Below are 17,165 nucleotides of genomic sequence, written 5' to 3'. Positions count from 1 at the left end.
AAGAAACCAATGTAGATATAATCACCAGAGACACAGCCCTATTCAGAGGATAATTTTACTATTTTAAGGAGGGAGTGTAGCCAAAGCTATTGGATTTCAAACTTTTAAAAACACTCCCACAAGTACCAAGTATGAACTCAATCTCAGATTTAATAATAGGAAGAAAGCTGTAGATTTATTAAAAGCACAGCTAGAAGGCATGCAATTTTTCCCCCCAAAAGGGACGGAACAAAAGCTTCAGCATCGCCCCTTAGTCTCCTGCCTTCTGTGAAAGAAGGAACTACGTAACCCTTGCCTTGCGTAAATAGCGTAACTGTAAAGGATCAGGCACTCCACCAATCACTGGAGCCACTTGGGCGGAAGGAGCACGTGCTCAAGCAAGCCCGTCCCCCCCCTCTCCCTCCCCTGTGATGTCACCAGCTTCACATTCCCCAAAACTGCACATGCTGCGGTCGGGATTCCACCCAGCTCCGCCGCTGTTGCGCTTGCGCAGAAGTGAGACTACAATTCCCGAGAACCTTTGAAGAAGGGCTGGGGCGCATGCTTCCATCCGGGGCAAACGCGCTGTTTTCTGTCTCCTCCTCCCCTGCTGCTGATGCAAGAGCTGAGCGCGGCGGCGAGGCGAGCAGGACGGGCTGAGGCGAACGAGCCGGGGCGATTTGACTTCCTGGGCGGCGTTGTGGGGTTTTTTTTCCCCTCTCCCCCTCCACCCACCCCGAGACGGGCGCTTCTAAGTTTCTGCTTTGACGGTCAGGGAGAGCCGTCGCCATGTCGGGAGACGAGGTGAGGACAAGAGATGTGCCCAGGCCTTGGGGCGGCGTGAGGCTGGGGCTGTGGCCGCCGCCATGTGAGGAGCCGGGCTTGAGGCCTGCCCGCACCCTGATCAGAGCCCCGGTTGAATTAGCTTCCCTCAGCAGAGCCAGCTCCCTTCTCCCAGTCTGTGCGATACATTTAGGAGCCAGGCTTATTTTTTCATCTGAGCAGCTTTTGAGGAAACTTCTCCTTTGTCCTTGGTCGCTCTTTTTTTCTCTTCCCCCCTCCACCCTGTGACATTAGGAAGCCATCCTTTAACCCCCCTTTCCCGCCTTAGGTCAAACTGAGTTAATGCCACCTCCTTTCCCACTGCGGTTTATTTGAAGAAAGCAGGAAAGTTTCATATTGAAACCCCCTCGCTGTTTTAAAAAAGGCCATAGGAACAATACGACAGGCATGGTTGCGGGAGGCGTCTTAACGTGCTTTGAATGGAGTAGCGTCCTCCCTACTATAGTGCCTGATGAAATGTTGATTTTTTTTTTTTTGCGTATGGCGTGGCTCGGAAATCATCTTTTTTTGGGTGCCAGTTTTTAAAGGATCCCTAATTAGGTTGCTGCTCTAGCGGCCCAATTTGGTGTCAATTCAAAACATCTCAAATTTGTAATAACTGAATAACTCAGATTCAGGAGAAGATTTATATCTGTGCTTGCAAGCACTCTTTTTATTCCAGAGTAAATTGTTATAATATTTTTTAAAATCTCTAGAACGAGTATCAGAAACCTCTCATAATATATCCAGGAGAAGTTGTGGCTCCATTGGAGCTGGGTGGCCAATAAATTTAAATTAGTCATATAATTTTGAACTCCCTGGAAACTTTTCATGGGCAGAATAATCCTATTATTTCATTGGAATCCTACCTGAGTGCTTTGAGGATCCCTAAAGATCTATTGATACCTGAGCAAAAACCTGCTTGCCTTTCCTATTTAAAGGGAAAATGCCTCATTTTAAAATTAAAAGGAATTTTATATTTGGAAGCCTTTGTCATGATCCTTTAAAATATTCCTGTTAAACATGTCAATCAATTTCTTCCTGTTTTTGGAAATATGTTTTCAATCCTTAAGTGGGGAGACTTTTGCAGAGGGAAAATTGTTTTATTTTTCAGCCCTTGAGAAATTCTGGCAATACAGAATATGAATTTGTAATAGATTAGAATATAAAACCAATTTAAGTAGACCTCTACATTATTTATAAAGCTGGTGTTGTCTAACTTTATGGTACTGCTACTTCATAAAATAACTCCATATGCTTTGCTGTGAATTGAACTAATAATTTCATTTCAGGTTTGGATTTGGCAACAAATACACCACTTTTGATAATTAAAATTTAATCTGCATGTCACAAACTTTGCTACTGCTACTTTTCACTGAAGGCATGCCCATAAAGCAAATTTGGCAGTTACTTTGCCTAAGCAAGTTTGATTAGATAAAAATCCAAACCCCTGGAATAAGCTATTATTGAACTGTCAGTTCATATTGTCAACTCCCAGTTGTAGTCCAGTGATTTATTGAAATTATGCATGATTGGTTTCTGATTCAGTTTGGTTGATAGAATGATTCGTTTTTAGGGTCCTATTTGTAGCAGAAATGCTTAAAAAGATTTTTCCAATACTTGGAAAACAGATGTAAAATAAGGTTTTTTTAGGAATAATTATGAAGCATTGCCTGCAGAAGGATGAAAAACAAGGTGGATTTCCAGGTGGAGAACTTTTCTGTTCTCCATAAAATAAATGAATTAATAATAACAAAAATGTCAGTTATACTGTTGCAGTTAAGATGGCTATAAATGTATTTAATTTTTTAAGTCGTTAAATAATGTGGTTTGTGCCAGCATGTCAGTGTAGATCTGTATTCCATGTATTGATGAACTTAATCTTATTTGAAATATTTGAAATATTATGAATTCAGGAATAGACACCTCATGTTTTTTTCTTTTGTTTACAACTGCTTGATGGCATATGAATCATAAGTACAAAATGTATAAATTTGGTTTCCTAGCAATAATACTTAGTACAATATTTAGGATTGTAGTAAAGATTGGTCTCATACAGCATAATAATTTCTCTCCAGCCAAAAGAAATTTAATTTCATCTTGGTATAACAAAGTACTTTATATTAGACGAAAATGTGGTTGTGTTATACCAACTGAAGTATATCAACGTATGGGTATTTTGTCTTTTCTCCCGCCTGTAGCTTTCATGCCCCATTATCTGCTTTAAAAAGTCTACCAATTGAAACAATATTGGGACATGTGAAGAATTCCTCCCTGTTCTACAGTCCTGGCAGCTCAATTTATTGACTGGCTCTTTGGATATTTGTTCTCCTATCTTGACCACTGTTGATATCATTAGGATAGGTTTAATCTATGTGTGGTGAAAAAATACATATCTCTTCCAAACTGCAGATATTTCAATAGTAATATTTTAACATAGATATTAAAGAGACATTAGATCAGGGATGCTTATTCTGATGCCTATGGATACTTGGTATTAACCAAGTTAATCACCTACCTACCTTTTAACAGATTGTTTTAATTTTAAAGACCAAAAGTAGACTGGAATACAAGAGAGTGCTAGCCTCCAGTTTCCTTTCTGAGAAAAAGTATTTTGTGATAGCTGCATCAATGTGATGATCCACATGAGAGATCCAGCAAAATTCTCTCAATATTACATTTATGCCTCTTGATTTTGGACAAGTTCCTATCTGCATTAAGTGGACAATTAAAATGGAAAGAAGTAATTTAATGAACTACTGTTTAAGTTGATATTTTAGGTACAATCTTTGGTTTTTGTTTTCTACAAAAAAGATTATAGCTAGTTTCTAATATTAAATGCATTCAAAGACTTAGGGTTTCTTGTCTTTAAATATAAATTAATATGTTTGTTTGAAGGTGTCTTTTAAGGAAAGATTATTTTTAAAAGTCCTGTATAACTACTTAGTGTGGTGTGATTCCATTATACTACTACTCTTGGATGTAGAGCATTATAATTAAGCTTGTAATAGTTTAGACTATGATATTCATAAACAAAACTTTGTTTTCTGTATGGGTGTGTGAAAAATTATAGATCTAGTTAGGTTTGGCAGAAGTATATGTTTTCTAGCAAAAAAATCCCACTTCATTCAGTGTAATTTACTGGAAAACAAACATGGGATTGCAGTTTTCAGATAGAATACACAGGACTTGATTGCCTTCAGCATTTGAACTGAATTTTTGGAAGACTGTCCAGAATGAGTTTGGTGAGAGAAGTTCATAATATCACATTATTCTTGTTCTACAGGATTCAAAACTACAGTAGTTTTGTGGTTATATAAACAACTTGATAATTGAGATGAAGATGTGTTTATTTTCAAATTAATGATTTAGTGTGAGAAGCACAAATTACTACCTAATACTTGAATACCAGATGTTGCTATTCCTTCTGGAATTTAGTAATGGGTGCCTAAAATAACCTACATATGTTTTGGTGGAATTATTAATTGTTAAAACTACCATACTTTTCAGAGTATAAGATGCATTCCCCCCCACCTAAAGAGGATGAAAATGTTGGTGCATCTTATACACTGAATACAGCCATTTTTGGCCTCCCGAAGCCCTGTCCTGCGAGTCCCGTTTTTGCAAAAAATGGGTCCGTTTTTCACAAAAACGGGGCACAAAGAGGGTTTGGAAAGCCTGCAGAGTGCTCCTGGGGGCTGGGGAGGGCAAAAACTTTTTTTTTCTTGTTCACCTCTTTGAAATCTTGGTGCGTCTTATAGTCCGAAAGATACAGTAGTAGATCTTTAAATTGCTGGGAAACCAATCTTAGTGTGTTGGGTTGTGTAGATTATTTAACTATTTAAATTATGAAAACTTTTCTATTTTTCCCATATTAAGTTTTCAGTTATTTCCTAATGTACTCTGAACAGCATGGTAGAGATCATATTTGATAAACTTTCTATTATGTTGTGTTTGATTGATAATTTAATAAATGTTTATATTTATATGTATACTTATAAATCTGGAGGGTATTTTTATGTTGCAAATTTGTGTTAAGCAAATACTGTTGTTTCTTGCAGATGATCTTCGACCCTACTATGAGCAAGAAGAAGAAGAAGAAAAAGAAGCCTTTTATGCTTGATGAAGAAGGTGGTGATGCACAAACAGAAGAGACACAGCTATTAGAAACAAAAGAAGTAGAGCCAGAACCAACAGAAGACAAAGATATAGAAGCTGATGAAGAGGACATCAGAAAGAAAGGTAAGCTATTATATAGCTACTAGAAATCCTGTTTTCTGTTTCTTTTTTATTTTTCTCAAGAAAATATGCTTATAAAAATGAGACATTTAATTTGTGCTTTTTAAAAGTTTTCCAGAGAAGCCCATATGTTAAGCAGCAGAATGCTTAATAAAATGTTTGTAAAATGCATTCAGACTTCGCTCACCTGGCTGGCTGTGAACATGTTGCTCTCTTACCATTATTCATGGAAGGTAGAAATGAAGAAGAGAACTTTTTGTTGCTGGCTTGACTTTCATGGAGAGAAGATCATTTAAAAAACCACTGACTTACGCTATTGTATTGTATGTCTCCAAACTTCCTGAAATATACAGGCTGAAGCACACCTATCTCATACAGCTGTAGTTTAATGGTTTGCTTTGTTTCATATATATATAAATATTAAACAGATTGCCAGCTATGTTCTTTGGTTCATTAGTATGAATCAGCCAACTATTAACATTTTAGAATTGGGCTCTTTATTTACATTTCTGTGTTTCATGATAAAATTTCATGAGAAATTAAGTTGAAGTAGCTTTGGCTAGCAAGATGGGTGGCATATAAATTTAATAAATAAATAAAAATAAAGAATTATTTTTATTTTATTGTCTGGCTTTACAATAATTATGTTTTTCTCTCTGACTTATTACTGTTAAGGCCAGTAAGGCATTGAAGTAAATGTTGTAAACTCAAGGATTTTGTGATAAGCATGCTTAAAAAATATGGACTGTCATGTTTATATTGGGAACTAATTCTTATAGCTTGCTTCTCAGTTATTACATCCTGAGTTATAGAGATCTACTGGATATAATGTGTAAAAGTCTAAATCAACATTTTATACATTATTGAAATAGTCTAATTTAGTTTTTCATTTTTTCTCATGTATTCTGTTATTGAAATTTTCTGACTTCATTGTCACAAGCTTGCTTAAATTTCTTGATAAATATATCCATACTCAAATCATAAAGTAATCTGAATGTTAGTAATGTACTGCCTTTCCATTTCAGATGCATCAAATGATTTAGATGACTTAACCTTCTTTAATCAGAAGAAAAAGAAGAAAAAAACAAAAAAGATATTTGATATTGATGAAGCTGAAGAGGGACTAAAGGTCAGTTGACACAGGGTTAAAGGGCATGTTTGTGTCTTCATCTTACTAATTTAAGATTTAGACTCCCCCCCCCCCAAATAACTTTGCTCTCAGCTTAAAAAAAGGAAGAAACTTGCTACTGTATATTATCAGTAAAAAAATGAAATTATATTAAAGAGTAATACATCCCCTAGACTTGCTTCATAGATGACCTCTGAATTAATTGATTATTGCCATGATCAACAGAGAGGTGCATATTTTAAATTGTTGTACATTATTTTATGTTTGCTACTTGTATCATTAATGTTGTTTATCTTTTTCCTCTTCCTACCCTCCCAATTGTTCTCAAGGACCTAAAAATTGAGAGTGATGTACAAGAAACAGTAGAACCAGAAGATGACCTTGATATCATGTTAGGAAAGAAGAAGAAAAGAAAGACTGCAAAGTTTACAGATGAGGATGAAGTATTAGATAAAGATGAAGGTAACTTTTTTGGTGGTCTCTGTTGCTATTGGTCAAAGTTGATCACGCTGAAGGTTGATACAAAAAGTGTAGTTATATTTTGATTTTATAATCAGGGTGGAAGACAAGTTATTTTAGCTATTAGCATTCTGTCAAATGCTGCAGTGGTGTAGAGAAAGCTTTGGTTTAATATAACATTGACCATCTTCACTGATATTATTGTACAGGGTGCCACAGTGTCTTCTACATTGCATTAGCCACAGCAATTTAATTTGTGAGTCCAATAACTGAGTGCTTCAATTAGACTCTAAGGTATCTAACCTCTGGCTATGCAGCCCTTTTCACTCCTTGTTCTCTTTGGCCCTGATCTTCATGTCTTTCCCATTTGCCTTTTCAAAAGCCAAGATAATACCTGAAAGTATTTGAAAGGTGTGGGGACAGTTTTAGAGCAACAATTGTGTAGGGGTATTCCAATAAATTTATGGTTTTCCATTTTCAAAGACGCCTTAAATAGCATTGTAAACCAACAGAATATATATTATTAACCATCAGTTTCATAGTCCATTGTCTTTGGAAAGATCTCATGTCTGTGTAGTCATTCAGATATCATGGGCACAACCAAATCAAATAAATAAGAAACAAAAGTACATTCTTAAACTCAAACAGATATTAAATTTTGTTTGATAAGGGATAAGGATATTTTCTATCTGAACTTTTTTGAAACTTCTAGCACTTCTTTGGAAAGAGAAGAAAGATAAATTTGCCTTTCCAAATGCTGTGCCTCACCTTATTCTTAATACTATTTAGATTAACTTTCCCTTTTCCCCCAGTATCTCCTCATTTAGCAAAGGGTCTAATGTAGGATGTTCTGGCTCAAAAATACATGTGTACGTGTCACATAAAAATATTCTGTGCACATTGTGGAATGGAAATCGATGGGGTCTAAAATAATGTTTGTAATTCTGCAGCATTGGAGGATGATGACAGCAAAAAAGATGATGGAATCTCTTTTAGCTCTCTGTCAGGACCTGCATGGGCAGGCTCGGAAAGGGATTACACATATGATGAGGTAAATACTTTTCACACCTTTTAACTAATTCATCTATTGGTCTTTTATTATAATATGTGGGGATCATAATATAATCTGAGTTTAAATAATGCTTTGGATTTATACTGAAATGAAGAGAAATACAGCTTTGTTGTTAGATTGAATTTTTTATTCTGCCTCAGGATTATAGAATTATGAGTAGAACATGCATATTTTAAATAAAACTAGAGAAGGAGAATTTTTTTAAGCTTACTATGCTGACTTTTCTAATTCAGAGAAAATTTCATGCTTTTTTCCTCAAATAAATAACAATAAGAGACAAACAAATATGCACTAGTATTAATTTGTAAATCATCAATATTAATTGATTTTTGATATTCTTTTTTTATTCCTTGCAGTTGCTGAATCGTGTATTTAACATCATGAGGGAAAAAAATCCTGATATGGTAGCTGGTGAAAAAAGAAAATTTGTTATGAAGCCTCCCCAGGTTGTAAGAGTAGGAACAAAGAAAACATCATTTGTTAACTTCACAGATATCTGTAAACTGTAAGTTTTGTTATATTGCAGTTTGGGACAGGAATTAGTAAAAGTTGGGATCAAGGAATTGAGTTCTTGCTATTGTTCAGTTATGAACTGTGAATTTATATAGACAAAACGGTTAATTTATCTGCAAATGCAGATAGTATCTTATTCTGAAATGACTGTTGCATATATGTATGATTTGTTAGATGATCAACTGGGAATTCTTTTTAGCCAATCTAATGAAGTGAATATGATTTATCAGCTTTTGTGAAATTCCTGTTCATTTGTGCTAGGGAAATTCCTAGTGAGGTTGGGCTAATATGTGGAAGTGTTTTAGAATCACCAGAATAATTATTAATTAAGAGGAATAATAATAGAGCCTTGGTACTACAGTGGTTTAAAGCACCCTGTTATTAACACAGCTGCCTGCAATTTACTGCTGGTTCGAATCTCTCCAAGGCTCAAGGTTGACTCAGCCTTCCATCCTTTCTAAGGTAGGTTAAATGAGGACCCAGTTTGTGGGGGCAATAAGCTGACTTTGTATAAATATACAAAAGGATGAAGGCTATTGCTTAACGCACTGTAAGCCGCCCTGAGTCTCCGGAGAAGGGCGGCATATAAATCAAATTAAAAAAATAAATAAATAAACTAATATAAAACAATAGCCACCAGAAAATACTGATTTCTTAGCTACATCCTTAACAGTTTTTCTTCAGACTGTCTAGACTGAACATCTAAAGCTTGGGAGAGTCAAGATATAATGAGATATTGGAATTGAGGCTAGCTTGCATACAAACATTTAGTTAAATCCTTGAATACTTTCAGCAAAGTAGATAAGGCCATGGGGTTATCATTTTGAAATAAATTTCTTTTTATGTACAGGTTGTAATTTCGAGCAAAATATTTTTATACAGGTAGTCCTTGACTTACATGGATTAACCAAAAGCTACTTATGACCTTGTCCCAAAGTTGTGGCCCCTGCAGACCCCTGCAGTCACTCTCTTACAATTCAGTGCAGGGATGCTGCAGTGTTCCTCCATTCCCCTACAGGCCTCCCACATCATTGGGCTGCACACCTTCCTCCTCACTTTTCAAACATCTATGGAGCTTCATTAAGGAAAGACGACAGACCATCCCGTTGCTGGGCTATGTGGCACGATCCCGAAAGAGGCTCCCATTTTCCACATTGAATTGTGGTATCTCAGAAAATGATGTCTGCTTCCAGGATTGCACCATGTGACCCAGTAACAAAGTGGCTTGTTATGCTCCCCTAATGTGAGCTTGGTAGTATTTTGCCATGTTCTGTATATCCATGCTGTGGAGCTTGGGTTAGGGAGGCGTGGCAGGTTGCTTTGTTGCCTGCATAGCATGATCCTGGAAGCAGCTGCCATTTTCCAAGTGGTCACAATGAATTGTGGCTACTCAGAAAAATGGCTGCTTCCAGGAGTCATGTACCCCAGCAACAGAGCGAATTGCTTTGCTTCTTTAATCTGAGCTCCAGAAATCTTCAAAAGGTATATGCGCAATGAGTAATGGGTGAGGAGGAGGAGGGTGTAAGGCCTAGTAGATGGGAAGTAGGCCCAAGGCCTGTGAGGATCCCAAGGGACGGAAAGCAGAACATGGGTTGCCTTGGTATGAGGGGAAACCTTGAGAAGCTTTGGACATGAACTGCACTAGGCCTCCCAGAGCTTCCTCTATCCTCTGTTTAATGACCCATGCATTCATTTAACAATTGCATTAGGGCCCTGAGAGTTATCTGTATAATAGCTGGATGTTTTTATAATGGTACTGCCATAAGGTGTTTTGTTTGGTTTTGGCTTACTCTGAGATAGAAATCTATTCATTGTAAATTTGTAAACTGTACCTAGTTTGTTGAGATGACATTTCAAACATGTGAAGCTCCAGACAGTTCAGTTCTGACTCGTTGTGTAAATCATATACTGAAAGTCTTGATCTCATTCGTATGAAACTTTACTGCAGTTTTCTTTAGATAAACAAAATGTGCTATTGTAACTTACGTTGCATTGCCATATCTGATATTAGATAAATATGTCATTTTGCTATCTCAGAGTTTATGAACAAATTTAATATTATGTTTCCCTTGAGGTTATTATCTTGTGTGGTGGCCTAAGCAATCCTTACTTTCTTTTCACTGACTCCTATTTTATCTTCTTCAAATATCTTAAAAAGACATTAGCTTTTTTAAAAAAAGTTCAATGATTTGTATTGGCATTGCACATGCCAGATGCTACACTATGATAATAAAAAAGATTTAAGTATTTAAGTAGAAGTAAGTACTTGTTTTGGTAACTAGATAAACTTCCTTACTTTTAGATTACATCGTCAACCTAAACATCTCCTGGCTTTTTTGCTGGCAGAATTGGGTACAAGGTAAGTACTTCGAACTTAGTCTTGTCTGTGATATTTATTCTTCATGAATATTTCTGAATTATTGGTAGTACAAAGATTATGACAAAGATTATGACATCTCTTCAGCAAGTTGACTTTCAAAAATAACCGTGTTAATGTAAGCCATTTCAAAAATTGGTTTAAGTCACTTGTGGTTCAATGATTATATAATGTTATAGAATTTAATGCACAACTTGTAGGTTTTGTATTTTTAATAAAGCTGTGCAGTTAATTCAGGTGGAACTTTTTTTTTTCAGCCAAGTGCCACTCATCAAGGCAGCTGTGCCTTCCTAAAGATTTGGTGCTACTGCTTTGATAAATTCTTGACAAGAGGTTTCTTTTCCACATGCTTATGTACATATAGAAACCTAGGAAGACTTTCAGAATGGCCTTCAGCTTCAGAAGGTGAAAAGACCTTCACCAAATCTTCAAGGGTGAAAATCTAAAGGAAGTCTCTATATTAGAAATGCCTATTTTTGATATGCTATGTTTTTTAAAAAATTTGAACTTAAGGAAATGCAATTTTTTTACCAGCTTCCCTTCATATAGCTATTTGTACATTATAGCTATTTGTACACCCCACCCCTCCTTGTTTGAGTATTGGAATATTTCTAATACATATTTAAATGCTGAAATAGTCAAATTTCACGAGAGAAATACTTCACCAAATAACCAGTTACCTTTATTCGTGCAAAGTTAACATTCATCACATAAAGTGATTGCATAAAGTGAATGCGGTCGCGCGGGTGATTATGGGGGCGGATCGATGCTCCCATGTAACACCATTCCTGCGTGAGCTGCATTTGCTCCCGGTGGTCTTCCGGGTGCGATTCAAGGTGTTGGTCGCCACCTTTAAAGCACTCCATCGCATAGGACCTGGGTACTTACGAGACCGCCTTCTGCCTCCGATAGCCTCCCATCGACCAGTACGCTCCCACAGAGAGGGTCTCCTCAGGGTGCCGTCGGTTAGACAGTGTCGACTGGCGACCCCCAGGGGGAGAGCCTTCTCTGTGGGGGCACCTGCCCTCTGGAACGAGCTGTCCCCTGAGATTCGTCGGATTCCCGACTTTTGTAGCTTTCGCCGCGCCCTTAAAACGTGCCTATTATTCCATCAAGCAGGGCTGGCCTAAAATATTATTTTAATTGGTTATTTTATTTTAGATTATTGGCCAAACTGTTTAATAATTTTAAATTGTTTTTAACTTTTATATTGTTGATTTTTTATCTTGGCTGTACAGCGTCCTGAGTCCTTCGGGAGAAGGGCGGTATAAAAATTTAAATAAATAAATACATAAATACATACATACATACATACATACATACATACATACATACATACATACTAAAATCGGATACAATTCCTGCTGTAGGCTTTTCTCACAAAATGAATGTTCTGGTTCCCATTCTTAGGTTTAAATGTCCACTTTTGCTGAGTTTGTCTGGCTTAGACAATGTCCTTCTAGAGCCTACTGTTTATTACCTAGTTGACTGATTTATTAATTCAAGCTCTTTTTTGCAGTATGGAGTTTGTTGTGATCAAGTAGAGGCTGACCATTTAATGTTACAGTTTTTCCTTGATGTGTCTATGTGTAATGGGAGTTTTGAATGAGAAGTTGAAAATAATAAAGGAATTATGGCTTGAATTTATATCCCTACTTATGCAAAATATACATACACAATACTGATACACATATGTTTGTATATAAGTATTCAAACTTTTGAAAAATATAACCATTCCCCGTGAAGTGGTCTGAGGAAAAAGTTTAAAGAAAATCTACTTTGCTTTAATTTACAAGATATAAAAGCTTTCTAATCAGGAACCCAGATTACCATATTTTTCGGAGTATAAAATGCCCCGGAGTATAAGATGTACCTTAATTTTTGGGGAGGAAAATAGGAAAAAAAAATTTGCCTACCAGGTATTCATCTGCCTAGTCCTTAGCCTGGTCAGATTCAACACATTAGTTTGCTCGCTGGTTTTGAGGTTTGGGCTGGTTGGGGCTAAAAAAACAGCTTCTAAAGCACAGCTGATCATCAGAGGGAGCTCCAGTGACTAAAACAGGTGAAATGCGGAAAGGGTAAGAGAAGGCAGCTGTTGTTCTGAGTAGCTATTTTGGGCGCCATGCATCATGTTTTCAGCTTCCAAACACGTCACGTTTTCGGGCAGCGATCAGTGGTCTTGAAGGGATTTCAAACGGAGTGTTGGAGGCTGAAAACATGACGCATGGAGCCCAAAAACACAAGCCATTGGTGGCAATCTGCAGCCAGGAGGAAGATGCGTGTGGGCCGGCATGTGGGTGGGGTTACCTTTGGAGTGTAAGACGCACCCAAATTTTCAGCCTCTCTTAGGAGGGAAAAACATGCGTCTTATACTCCAAAAAACATGGTAACTTGAATACCACTTCTAACCTTCAAAACTTTTGTACACTTTTAAGTTATCAGTCATCAACATTCTGCTAGCACTACTGATTGCTATTCTTGTCTGCAATGGCCACTTTTTTTGGCTCAGTCTGCAATGTGGGGATAAGAAGGATACATAGATATTGCATTTATTCTCTTTTATTATTCTCTTCCATTTCTATCATTGATGCTCTCTGAATACTGTGTTTTCTGTTGTGTTTTTTCCCCTAGAAGGCAACACACGTCTATTACATTTTCTTTTAGCTGTTTTAAAACACAGCTCGCCATAAGCATTTAAAAGAAAATAGCTGTTGTATTTCCACGAAAGCTACAGGATATGCCAAGGGTATTAACATTTGTGTGTGCATACTGTTGAGTCACTCTTGACTCCTGGGCAAGTCCTTGCAGTTTTTGTAGCAACATCTTTGTAAGTAGTTTGCTGTTGCCTGCTTCCATATGACAGAATGACTGGCCCAGAGTCTCCAACTGGCTTCATGCCCAGGGCAGAACTGGAACTTATAGTTTTACAATTTCTGGTTTGTCACTGCACTAAACTGGCATTATATTTTTGTGTAGCCCTATTTTGGGTATAAAGTCATCAACTTTTAGGAATGTGTTTGGCTTTACTGTGTGATAAAAGATTGCAGTAAATGGAGAGCCTTTGAATGAAGATTTGCATATATTGTGAGATTTTGGAAGCCCTGAAGCCTTTGTGTCGTTGAAAATATGCAATTCTAATTTTAATTTTAATCTATTTTATTCAGTGGTTCAATAGATGGCAACAACCAACTTGTAATCAAAGGAAGATTCCAACAAAAACAGATAGAAAATGTCTTGAGAAGATATATCAGTAAGTGTATTCTATGATTGCAGATTTATGCGGCTTCATTTAAAGTTTTTAATCTTGCTTCTTAATTATTAGTAGTGCCAAAATTGCACTTGTAATTCATTAAAAGTCTTCTGAAACTACCATATTTTTGCTGGTTGTCAAAAAGGAAAAAGTGCTACAGTACAATCACAAGTGTCATTTTGAGGAATTACCTGCTATATCTTTGATAAGGTGAAGGCATATAGAACAATTATAACTGAATGTTTGGATAGTCATGTTTGTATGGAAAATGCAAATCATTGGTCTTTTGCTTATATACTAAAAAATTATTCATTCTGGTTTTAGTTGATGTAATAGTATTTTTTGTTTCCATGGGGTAACAAAACATATTGTTACCGCATGGAAACAAATGAGGTAACAGTTAAGTGGTTATTTCCATGTTCTATTGTCAGCTGCTTATTAAAAGATTATAGAGGTACACTATTAAAGATCTCAGACATCTCCAATATAGAGGATTGAATAATGGGATATTGAAAAGGAAGTCTGGCAAATGTTGCTGATCATTTAGGATGCTTATTTTGTAAAGTATGGACCAGTGATGTAAACTTAGCGAGTAGTGAAGAAAGCTAATAGAATGGTTAGATTTTAGTCCTGAACAGACAGGTGTTAACAGTGAACCATATTGATGTTTCCTTTCACAATTCTGTGCTAGATTGAAAAAAGGTTGACTGATAATACAGCTGTGACTTTTGTATCTGCCAAAGCCAAAAGTCAATTCTCCCATCTTGTAAGCTGCTTGCAAGACATTCTACTTCTTTTGTGTGATATAGAGGTGCATGCAGTAAATGGGCAGAAAAATGTATAATTTAAGGGGTATTAACCTTGCAATGAAAGAGATAAATACTCTTGTTTACTACTTTTATGTTTTATAGTCTAGTAAGTTTGCAATTGGTTTCAAAAATTACCTGATCATGTAAATGATAAATGCATAGTGGATAAAAATGTGTTTACTATTTGTTTATAATTTCTTATTGCTAATATAACTTATTTAATTGTTCCCACAGAGGAATATGTCACCTGTCATACGTGTCGGTCACCAGACACAATCTTGCAGAAGGACACCAGATTATATTTTTTGCAGTGTGAGACTTGCCATTCGCGCTGTTCTGTTGCCAGCATTAAAACTGGTTTCCAAGCTGTCACAGGCAAGAGAGCGCAGCTCCGTGCCAAAGCTAACTAGTTGGCTGGTTGACCCTGAATTTTTGCGAAATGATCTGGGTGCAAATGGCTGGACAGGCTTACAACCTGAGTGGATTTCCGATGTATTAAAAACAAGATAGTAAAAGCTGCTTTGCTTTGGGTTGGTCTGTGAGATTCTTGCAAGATCAGATCCTCAAGCTGTTGGCATTTGCTAACTGAATATTTTACCAACTGTCAAGTGATGAGAAGGGAGGTGCTTTTTAATCTGTTCATAGAATTCTGTAAAATGCAAGAGAAATTAAAGTTATTATAACAGTGACTCTTTCATTTGAATTTTTTGGTTTCTCTGTTAACAATAGTATGAATACATGCAAGCGTCATGGCCAATTGTGTTATAAAACATTTGTTGTCCTAATTAAGTGTATTGTAAAAGCAAATGGGCACAATTGAATTAATGTAATGGAACATATCATAGAATATTAAATCACAAATAGGTTCTCCCAGTTGAATATCTCCATGCATATAAGAATTTTATCATCTGGTTACAAGGGATAAATCCAACAGATAAATGTGAGATTTGTATTAATTGGGTTTAGGTTAGCTGTCTAGCCAGCTTTCCTTTGCATTTTGGTGTTCACTTTGTGCATTAGGATGGTCTAATAAAAATTATTAAACTATATCAAGATGCCATATTAATGCATGTAATTTTGGGAAAACATTGCAGTGTAAATGCACATTATCATTGCCATAATCTAGAGTTTTTGTAATGCTAGCTTTCAATACTGTACTAAGAAAGTTAAATCTTTAAATTGTAAAAATGAATTATGTATGTATCACCCATTTAAATGAAAACACAAAAGTTAGAAAAAGTTAGCGCAGCTATTAAAATTTAAATAATCTTACATTCCTCCCCCCGCCCTCCAAAGCACTGTACTTTCAGTTTTGGGAAAGGATACCCAGCGTATGTTCTTCCTATCACAGTATTCACCAATTTCAGGACTGACCCAGAAACCAAGCTGTCAGAAAGCTTGGTGATCGTTATGCAGTAGTTGGTATCCATTTTGTCAGTTTTTTCAGGCCTTAAAGCAGAGTTATTTAAGAAGGTTATTGTATTCATTGGGATCTTTCAAAAGAGGCTTTGGATAAATTAGTACAGAAATCATGGACTAAGAGGACCTGTGGCCTTAGCATTTGGGATTTTTGACCAAGGACGTGGGAAAGAGAAATAAGTGGACATCTTTTGCAATTGAATATTATGAAGGTAATCTTTATTGGAGCTGATGCTGAACAGCGTGGGTTCAGATTTGATGGTGGCACCAGTTACTGGTGAGTAATGTAAACAAAAGAGCTCATACAAGCAAGGGTCTGCATTGGATAAATTGGAATTTAAATGGTAAACACTATTTTTTCCTCACAATGTATAGAGTGATGTAAGACAAGGCAATAAGTAAAATCATAATTTGTTATTTTGTTTTAATTTTTTTTTTTTTTGTTCATGTTAGCTGACCAGAATTGTGGATGCAAAATAGGTGGCCATATAATCTGTTTAAGATACTTAATGTGTGGAATGAGGATTTAACTGGTGAATACTAAAAATGAATCTTGATGTGGTGGTGGGTATATGTGTAAAAATTACTTTCCTTCTGTGAAGAAGTTATGAAATAATTAGAAAAGAGATTGCAATAAAGTTATTAATACCTATCTCATTCTTTCTGCAAATACTGTATGTGTCTAGTTAAAGAATTATAGAATCTGGAGTCAGCCGATGAATTTGAAAGACTGAAAAAAGTATACTCATAGTACATAGTATTCATCATTACTAAATATGATACAAACTGCCAAGTTGATGTTTAAAGTTAAGCCCATAGAGCAGGCAGTTTTTATGACAATTACATGACCTCACCAGGATCAACTGGACACACTCATCCTGTGTGTAGAATTCCTCAGTTATCCAATGAGGCGAATTGGACTGGATTACATAATACTTCAGTATGATCTAGCAGGATCCTTATATGTCTTTGCCTGCTTGGTTATTTTAAAAATGTGATGCTTTTGAATTTAAAACTCTAAAACATTTGCAAGGTTTAAGGAAGAGTGCCTTTTCACTACTGTTCAAGATTTCTTATTTATCTTATCAACCCTTGTT

General features: G+C 36.2%; 1 protein-coding gene across 1 annotated transcript; it reads left to right on the top strand.

Moving 5' to 3' along the window:
- The first annotated feature begins 587 nt into the window (after nucleotides 1-587).
- Nucleotides 588-15,338, top strand: EIF2S2 (eukaryotic translation initiation factor 2 subunit beta). The gene is made up of 9 exons (XM_070941669.1): nucleotides 588-783; nucleotides 4,863-5,043; nucleotides 6,066-6,169; nucleotides 6,499-6,631; nucleotides 7,579-7,679; nucleotides 8,057-8,205; nucleotides 10,516-10,572; nucleotides 13,755-13,840; nucleotides 14,884-15,338. The coding sequence occupies exons 1-9, from the start codon at nucleotides 769-771 to the stop codon at nucleotides 15,057-15,059; spliced, it is 1,002 nt and encodes a 333-aa protein (XP_070797770.1). The 5' UTR covers nucleotides 588-768; the 3' UTR covers nucleotides 15,060-15,338.
- Nucleotides 15,339-17,165: the final 1,827 nt, after the last annotated feature.

The sequence above is a fragment of the Pituophis catenifer genome, unplaced genomic scaffold (genome assembly GCF_029215685.1).
Source record: "Pituophis catenifer annectens isolate HBS135680 unplaced genomic scaffold, rPitCat1.0.hap2 SCAF_3, whole genome shotgun sequence".
NCBI classification, from domain to species: domain Eukaryota; kingdom Metazoa; phylum Chordata; class Lepidosauria; order Squamata; family Colubridae; genus Pituophis; species Pituophis catenifer.
The sequence above is the reverse complement of the archived record's forward strand: the minus strand, read 5'-3'. Positions and strand labels throughout refer to the sequence as shown.